The sequence below is a fragment of the Tupaia chinensis genome, unplaced genomic scaffold, assembly GCF_000334495.1.
Source record: "Tupaia chinensis unplaced genomic scaffold, TupChi_1.0 Scaffold000275_1, whole genome shotgun sequence".
NCBI lineage: Eukaryota > Metazoa > Chordata > Mammalia > Scandentia > Tupaiidae > Tupaia > Tupaia belangeri.
In genome coordinates this window covers 7,749,967-7,759,568 of record NW_006159757.1, presented here as the reverse complement: position 1 = coordinate 7,759,568, position 9,602 = coordinate 7,749,967, and the positions used below count along the sequence as shown (strand labels likewise).

Here is a 9,602-nt window from a genome sequence, read left to right as displayed (position 1 = left end):
AAAGAGTAATGCCATTTTTTTATTTTATTTTGTTTTTCTTCTGACTCAAGTGCTGTTGATGCATTTATTTCTCTGGTGATAAAGCATCACACAGCTTCATGGACTTTAGCAAGCATCTTCCTTAAGAGGGAAAAAAAGGAAACACAGCCTAAAGTTCTGATGGACTACCAAGAGAAAGGGATATATGTATTTTCTACAAAGTGGGACTCTGAACATTCTTTCTCATATGATATGAAAAAAATACTTATACTTACATTATACATATATATATATGTAAATATACGAATATATATAAAACCAGGATAGTTCCTATAGCACAATGGTTAAGCACTATACATAGAAAGCCAGATCCCACATGGCTCTGTGCAGTTCCTGGCCCTGATGGCTTGAAAAAATGTCAGGCATGTGTGCACATGTTTCCTAAATCTTGACAGAATGGAGGAACAATGGAAAAAGAATTGTGGTATGACCATGCCTCATTGGAGAGTGCTTTTTTTTTTTTTTTTTTTTTTCTTGCTCAGTCTCTCTCTCTCTTTGGCTAATGCATCTGCCCTCTTGGGAACAAAGAAAGACAAACAATTCATTAAAAAAAAAAAAAAGGCAGGGAAAAGGTGGCAAGTTAAGCTTGACCGGGTAAGTACCCCCAGAAGCCTGATCTGAGCTGTATCCAAGAGTTTGCTACAAACTTCACAATATTTCAGTAGGAAAAAGTGTGATTATAAGTAGCCCTCAGGCTGCACAGCAAGTCCATGGTAGATCTGGGAGATGGCAGAGCTAGCTACCTTGCCATCAGGTAACTACTTACATCATCCCAGATCAATAGGTATTTATCATCTCCAGAAGGAAGTTTCTAGTAGAAAATCTCTCTGATCCCCATAACTAGAAATTCTAACCTCCTTCCTGCTGCAGGAGATAATTTATTTTCTCTTAAACATCTTATCATTACCCCTTTATTCTTTCAAGTTGCAGCACCTCCTGCCTCAAATGCCTAAGACCTTTCTGCCTGTTCAAATTCCCATTTCTAGTTTTGTCACCCACCATACAGCTTATGCTCACATCATACCCTAGACTTTCCCCAAAAGTTTCTTTTTACTCACCGTATAACCAATGGTCTTATCAAGACTCAAATGCTTCCCCAAGAGTGCCTTTTCTTTCTTTTAGGCTATAGGATACACACTAGTTAAGATAAGGCCTCTATTTAAGAATCCAATCTGAACCAATCAAAACCAAGATGGTGCCTGAAATGACAGCTGCCTAACTTTCAAACTTATTATATCCTCATTGTATTATATTATATGCTAGGTGGAACACCTACCAGCACCATGACAGTTAACCAGCTCCATGATTATGACCAGAAATGACCTTTATAAACAAAAAAGTAGGCAGGCTTTGGAATTTCAGGAAGTCCTTGTTTTTTTTTTTTTTTTCCAGGAAAAGCTCTGTATATTCCTCCCTTTCACTACCTTATTCCATCCCCTCATTACTCCATCTCCATTTGCTGTTTTTTTTTTTAATAATTATTTATTTAATTTTATGTATTATCACTGCTATTTTTAAATTTGCTCTGGAGCTTGTGCACTCACCAGAGAGAAACAGAGAGAGGGAAAGTAAGAAAGCAAGTTACCAGGTCCAAGACTTGAAACATGGTTAGACATGTGGGAGTCCAGCACCTTAACCACCATGACACCTCTGGCCTCAATTTGCTGTATCTTAAAGTTCCCAGTGCAAGACATGTGAGGAGTAGATTTGGGAACTGAATTCCTACTTTTCCCTTTGATCACTGAATAAACCTTGTGCCTTAGACACTCTGTCTCGGTCTCTTAAGTGGGCTCTGCATTTCCAAATGGCAAAAGAGCCCATCTTTGGAAATAAATTTAAAGATTGGTAACAATTTCTCTTAGCTTTGGTACTTTGAGTCTATATCTGGTTTAATATTGCCCGCTCCATTGGAAGTTAGCAGTCTTGCATCTTTCATTAGGGTATGAATTTCTTGAGGTTTGGAACTGTATTATATATTAGGTTGCCTGAAAAGTCAAGATGTATTTTTCTATGCAAAAATGTATAATAACTTTCCCAATATTTCCATATTCTTCACAGTGCTTTAAATATACTGTATGTCAGTAAGTGCTTTGTCATAATCTGGTTTCTCGTAATTTTAGGTAAGTGCACTTACTCATTTATTCACTCATTAAACATTTGTTTGAAAATCTACTTGGGATTGGTAGAGTGGGGATGGAAGTCCCAGGTGTCATCACTTTTCCTGATAGAGCTCTACACTTCCCCAGTAATCCTTCTATGACTGGAGGCAGCCCTGAGGCCATCCATCACTTACTTTTTATCTTGAAACAGAAAAAGAGAAAAAAAAACCTCACTCTTGGCTCTTTTTGGACTTTAATCACCAGGTCCTACATGGCTCTGCTTATAATTCCAGACCATGTACAATGGAGGTGGGTGAAAGGAAGTACAAAAACGAGGAGAGAAAAATCATAAAGGGTATACAGGAAGATTGATCTATGAGGACATTCATGTCGGTGTTATTGAGATCCAAACCAAAAGTTAAAAATGTGCTAATTAGATAAATTATGCTGCAGGAGGGTATCTATAGATGTGAAATATACAGAATAAAGGTTAAAAATGAAAGTCACACAACAGCGAGTATTTGCAGTGAGTTGTTATCGTACTAAAAAAATTTTCATAAGGATGATAGAGAATCTAGAAAGAGAAACTTCAGAGTGTTAAAAGAGAGTATACAATAATGGAACTATAAATATTTTGTTCCTTGAGATTATAGTATTTTCCAGATTTTCTTCAATGGTTCTGAATAACTTTTGAATCAGGAAAAAATAAAAAAGGAATTAAAAAAATTTTTAAGGACAAAGTAGAACAGGATGATAATCTCCCTCAGAATGTGCGAGTTTTCTGATAAGACTAGCACAAGGAAAAGGGCCTGTGGCTGAATATCAGTGCTGACACATCCACTCCACTGCTTTGGGGAGCCTTTGCTGATGAAGCCTACTCTGCTGGTCTTAAGTAGATAAATAACACTATACTAGCATTTTGATCTGTTTTCCAACTTTGTCTCTTCAAATACACATATGATACGAGAATGAACAAGTATCACATTTTCCCCCAAGTCACTGGCTGCTTAGAAGCCTGGTTAAGGGACCAGCAGATGGTGTAATGGTTATGTTGCTAGACTCCCACATGGCTGACCATGGTTCAAGTCCTGGACCTGGTGGCTTGAAATTCACACCAGGCTCATGTGCATATGTGCCCAAAATCCCAAAAGGAGAATGGAGGAAAAGGGATTTTGGCATGACTATTCCCCACCCTGGAGTGGGGGTGAGTTCTTATTTTCTGTCTCTCTGTCTCTCTGGTGAGTGCATGTGTCCTATAGCAAAAATCTCTCAAAAAGAAAAAAAAAATCCTAAATTCTAGAAAACAAGTGAAAATTATGCTTTAGAATTTAGTTAAACTGAAGTTAAACTAAATTCTAAAAACTAAGTGAATAGACGGATGACAAAATCAGAAGTAAAGATCTGCATTAAGGCACTCTAAAAAAAAAGATTAATATAGTGTTTAGAAGAGATGATGCTTGTTTGAATTTGAATGGATAGAAGAATGGACTGGAAGGGAAGAAGATACTTTTGGAGATAATACCCTACGTCTTCAAATGGAGGTGTCTCCAGAGCCACCAGGCTTGGGACAGGTTGTGGGGGCAAGGGTGTCTGAGCAGAGGTCATACCTTGGTCTGGAACGTGCAGAACATGTGCGTCAGGAATGGATGCTCCCAAGCCAAGGAGAGGACTCTCTTCTCTACCATTGTGCACTCCACATCGTCATCCATCAAAACCACATCTTTCTTTAAGGCTTTTATTGCAAAAAATTGATTGGTTTTCTTGAACTCCGCTAGAAAGACCTAGAAGGAAAGAGAAGAGGTAATTTTATCTGAGAAATTGGATTTCCACTCATTAAAGAAGAAAATGGGCCCCAAAAGGGATCTGTGTTGGGTAGAAAAGAGGATTGATTCCCTCTTCAACCTGCCTCCACTCTGGACAGAATGTGACTGAAACAATGTGAAGCACTTCCCTGGTTTCAGATCTCACATAACATTCCATACTTTCCTGGCACTTTTCCAGGGATACTGCAAAATTATTATACAACTGGGTGGGTTAATCTCAATACCTGAAAAATTCTGTTTGAAAAAGTATGCCCTGACTGTTGAGGGACCTGAGTAAGAACATAATAAAAATTCAGAGAGGCAAAATGCACATTGAGGGAAGAAGAGTAGAGTAGTGAAGAGAACTTGGTTGTACTCGAAACATCGTGGAAAATGCACATAGAATTTAACTCTAAATTTTACCCATTTTTCAAAGCAAAAAAGAATACTTGAAGTTCACTCATTAAAAAAATGAACATCCTTTCATCTAATGACTCACATCATTTTTAGGACATGTTATGCTTTGGACATTCTGCTATGTACTTTACATTTGCTAATTTTATCATTGAATTAGTTCTTAGCTCTTAACATTCTGCAGACAGATACTACTACTAATAAAAACATTAGATTCAAAGAGTAACTTGACTTGCTCAAATTCCCACTCAGGGGAAGATCTAACTCCATTTACTTTTCCAATTGATTTTATGAATCTCCTATCAAAGAACACCAGAAGGCAATACAGGGGAGAGTGTCAACAAATTTAGCTTTTGTAGATGTCGCAGCAGCCGTCTATTGGCAGCTGTAAGGATATGACATTTGGACACAGAAAACTCCAGCTCTGGTTACATTTCATAGACATTTACTAGCCATGATAATATGGGCAAACACATTACCCTCTCTGGTCTTTAGTTTCCTAATTTATAAAAGAGATAACTATAGTCATAGTCACATTTACTAACTTGTAGGACTATTGTGAAAATCAAATGAGATACCACTGGAAATATTGTTATTTTAAAATTTACTCTTAGGAAAGTCAATGATGGTAAACCAGTACTGAAAATTCAAATGTCTTGGTTTAAAATAAATAATATAGTGCACATCCATAGCTTTTTGGTAACTGACTTGGTAGAAAGGGGAGGGCTTGGATGAGAATTCTGGCAAATGAATGATATTCACACCCCCAAAAAACATGCAGTTTGTTTTCCTGGGCTTAAGAGCAGATTGTGAACCCAAGTGTAGAGGCTATCATTTTGGTACGAAAACATACTTTCTAGGTAGAGTCAACATAAAGAGGAAACAAGTCTTGGATCACTCTCAGTGTTGTGGAAAGGGAAATGTGGCCGTGCCATTCTGTTTTGGTGATTTCTTCTCCTCAGCCCTTGGTGTGGAGGTCTTGGGAGATCCTGATGCAAAGGAACATACTGCTTTGGACATAGTGAAGAGGACACCTAGAACTCCCACTGTCCCTGGGGATCCTGACTAAAACTTCTAGGTGTAACTTCATGTCTTTCTTATTAACCTTGTTCAAATGCAGAAATTCACTTGGGAACAAAGAAAGATAAACAATTAATTAACAATTAAAAATACTCCTTTGGTAATTGCTTCTTTCAGTGAAACGTCCTAAAACCAGCCATAAACTAAGAAGCTGAAAAGGCAATTTCCATCTACATAATGTGCTTTCAATTTTTGGTAACAGGTTATAATTGCACATTAATTGATGCTAAATTATAATGAAGACTGGCTGTAAAATTGCCTATTACACTCAGATTAACATCCAATGAGCCTGCTGTGGTTTATATTGTTGTGGAAGCCATTTAAAGGAATTCATGAATATCAGCTACAGTCTGCAGGGTAGAGTAGATTTTGCCAAAAGGCAATGCGCTGGTATTTAAATCCAAACCCCAATTGGAGCACAATATTATTCAGCTGTGGTGGGTGCAGAATTGCATTTTAGTTTGTTTATTATTAAATAAACTGGGTAAGTTTTCCTGCCAAAGTCTGGTGAGCAGGTGCTGAGCATAACACTGGCTTTGGATGCACACATTCATGTAGCAGTAGTCTGGTTAACATTTTCTCAGGGATTGTTTCCAAGAATATAAAACAAGTAGGAGCCCCACTAACACATTAGATATCCTTAGTATTTAATTTAACTTAAAAGCCTATATTCCATATCATACCTCCTTACAATCAAGTAGCTTGAGAATTTTCTGTTATCACTGATAGTTGACTATTATTTCTTAAATTATGTTTCTTCCTCTTCCTCACCGCCCCCTTTTCCTCCTCATTCTCTTTCCTTTCTCCTCCTCACTTACTTGTCCCTTGTAACAGAGACAACCCATACTGGAGTGCATCACAGAAAGGACCTTGACCAGGAAGGTTTTCCCAGGATGTCCAAGCTATAGCCTTGCTCTAAACTGAATTATGTTTTCCCCATTTGTAGTTCACATGAAGTCTTAACTCCTGTATGTAACGAATTTGGAGATAGGACTTTTAGGTGATTAAATTTAAATGAGGTCATAAGCGTGGGCCCTAAACCAATAGCACTGGCATCCTTATAACAAGAGGAAATTTGAGGACAGAGATGCATAGAAGATAATGTGAAGTCACAGGGAGAAGATTCCATCTACAAGCCAAGGACAAGGTCTTAGAAGAGACAGCCCTGTGAACATGTGATTTTAGACTTCCAAATATTGGAACTGTGAGAAAATGAGTCTCTGTTGCTTAAGATGCCAATATGTGGTGTTTTATTACAGCAGCCTGGGCACACTATTACAAAGCCTGAAGACATTTGAGAAAGAAGCAAAAGAGGAAAACATAAAGCAAAACAAATTAAAAAACCCGAGTGAAATAGGAAGTGGCTGAGACACCTCTCTGTTTCTTTGATTCCCAAAGACATCACATTGGTAAGTGGGTGAGGTACCACCCTCAAAGCAAAGTGACTGTAGGGACAATGAGGCTATTATTGCTCCCAAAGTCCTCTATGTCTCTGCTTATTCAGAGATCTCTCTGCCCTCTCAGAAAATACTCAGGAATGGCTGTCTCCACACACCCACACACATTCTGGTCCCATGAATTTAGTTCCACTGATCAGGACCCTATGTGCTTCAATTCCTGGAATCTGGGCCATGGAATTCTATAGTGAAGTAGCATACCTTGCCAAAACTTCCTTTCCCCAACATTTTGTGCAAGATAAAATCTTCAATTTTTAGTTTCATATGTAGAGATGGTCTTTCTATGTTCGGTTCTGGTTCTGGATGATCACACATTTTCTCCACCTCATCCAATGGAGACTCCCAAGAGATGCCCTGAGGCTCTGAAAATGGCAAGCCACTGGTTAAAAGTGAACATGGAATAATGGAGGGTCATTCCTGTTATAGACAGGAGATACTTTCTCTTCTACTTCCCATTCTCAGGCTCCATCTGCATTTATGGAAGGGGGCGGATCTGTAGCTCGGCCAACTTTAATGCCTCTCCATCTGTCTGTGAGGGAAGCAAGTGGGCTTGGCCTTTGGAGCATGACAGTGTCTCTTTATCCAACAGACTAGGAAACAGTTCAACTTAAGAGACATATTCCAGGGCCAGTTGGTGGGTACAGTGGTAATATAATACTTTACAATGCTGGATACATCTGGGAAGATCCCAAGTTTGCATCCCAAGGTCTTCTTGTATATGTCAGGCACAGGCCCATAGTCTGGGATGGCTGGGGCTAGAGGTGGATTACAGCATGAGGAGTCTGTTGGGGCTACTTGCCTTTCTGTCTCTCTCCCCATCCCCCATGAAAGAAATAAATAAACTTAACAAAAAGAAATAAATTACCATAAATGCAAAATTAATAACTACTTTTAATAATGTCAAGTTGTAAACAAGTGAAGAATCTATAAAGAGTCAACCAAATTCAAGGAAAATTATTCTCAATTGCTGATGTGGCTCATAGGCACAGTGGTATCGATTTCTGTGAGTTACAGTGTGAGGAAGAGGAAATGAAATCTAATGCATAAAGATCCCAACTGCATTATTAGTCATGGTCTCTTAGGTTAAGATGCTGTCTGTGTTGATATCACTGGGATGTGGTCTACTTTCACACATTCCAGTGATGTGTGAAGGACTGGGAGACCCTTCCAAAATCTAATCCAACCTTTCTTTTAAAAATTTTAAGTTGATTTAGTCTTTGCCAGATGCCAGAGGAAGTGTAGGAAAACTCTTTGGGAGTCTTCCTCCCTTTAACATTACTTTCATTTAGAAAATCTCTATGTGTATCTCTTACATCCAAGGAAAATACGTATTTTATAATGCATGCCAAAACTATTCATATCCCAAGATTATATCCTTTTACAAACTATCTTCATACAATAGGTTGGAAAAATGTCTATGTCATGAAAGTTGAAGGCTTTGGGCACTGCTATTCTTCTCTTCTCTACCTATAACTTCCCAGAAAAACTTCAAAGGTGCTGAGCAAAAATGTCTTTTGTGATATCTACATCAGCAGGCTTTCTGATATATTTATGATATATTTATTTCTGTAAAATTGTTGAATGTTTACAGGAATGTTAACATTCAAAAATTCTAAGGAAACAGTTTTCGTTGTTTCCTTCAGACATAGCCTACCTCCCTCCCACCCCCTTCCAAAGGAATCCTAATGAGGCATACTTATTTTATTTCTTAAAAGGATCCTCTTAGTTGGTGTCTATATCTGTAATCTTTAAGAGAAAAAATTTCCTATTAGACCAGATAAACCAAATACTTAAATCCAGAGGATTCAGGTTAAGGTTAACATTTATCAAGATTAATGACTACCGTTGATTGACTGTGGACCAGGATAATTACCTCTTTTCCCTGGTGTTGGTGTTGATGTTGGTAAGTATGGTGACCTTGCTTCGCTTTTGATTGAGCATGGGAGACCAATTTCAACTGGACCTTCTCTGAAGATCTGTTCAGTATCTCTCAAGCAGCGAGCCTAGGTTACAAACCAAGAGTCAAATTGCCCACCCTCTCACTGTCAATGAGCCAGCTCAGCCTGTTGTCCATGGGATAAAAGCCAAGATACCTAAATGCATAGGACAATCAAAGCTCTCCACTCCCTCAACATTTGTTCAGGACTCCTCATCCTTTCTTTTGAAGGATGTGTTGTATTTAATGCACCAGCTGGAACATTCCTCCTTCCCTCTTTTCTGCGGACTAACTGGAGTCTTAGGCTATCCACCTCATTCATTTCAAATAAGAGCAGAAGGTCAGTGGGTGGCAAAATAGCTTATAGAAGCAATGCCAAGTCTTAAAGAGTATTTGTTCAGGGATATGGGATTTCAGTCAGTGCCAAGGTAATAGATAGCAAAGCAAACTTTGTCCCAGATTCTGTGTTCTGAGGGATTCTAGGGATGATACTAATAGATAAATGTGTTTCTATGGGCTAGTATATAGCCCCATTATATTGATATAAAGCTGGCAATGAATCCTCAATTTTAATGGATTTGTTTCTGCCTCTGCTCATGCAACAAAGAATTTAAGATCTTACAAAGATTTATAGAATAAAAATAAATATCTCAAAGGAGTGAAAGTGGGCATGAAGATGATATTCGGGCATTAGACTAGAGATCAGAAATATATTTTAATATTGTCCTATAGGGTTGCTCCAGGTGAGACAGTGAAAGGGCTCGGCTGGTCCTTG

The 9,602-nt window shown here is 38.3% G+C and overlaps 1 protein-coding gene across 1 annotated transcript in view; it reads right to left on the bottom strand.

Annotated features, from left to right (window-relative positions):
* PRKCQ (protein kinase C theta) overlaps positions 1-9,602 on the bottom strand; it is a 129,510-nt gene that overhangs the window by 55,557 nt on the left and 64,351 nt on the right. Inside the window, exons 11-14 of the mRNA XM_006150052.2 lie at positions 8,765-8,894; positions 7,093-7,253; positions 3,746-3,919; positions 2,576-2,585 (exon numbers count right to left, since the gene is read on the bottom strand). Coding sequence (XP_006150114.1) covers positions 2,576-2,585; positions 3,746-3,919; positions 7,093-7,253; positions 8,765-8,894 — 475 coding nt within the window. The remainder of the gene's footprint in view (positions 1-2,575; positions 2,586-3,745; positions 3,920-7,092; positions 7,254-8,764; positions 8,895-9,602) is intronic.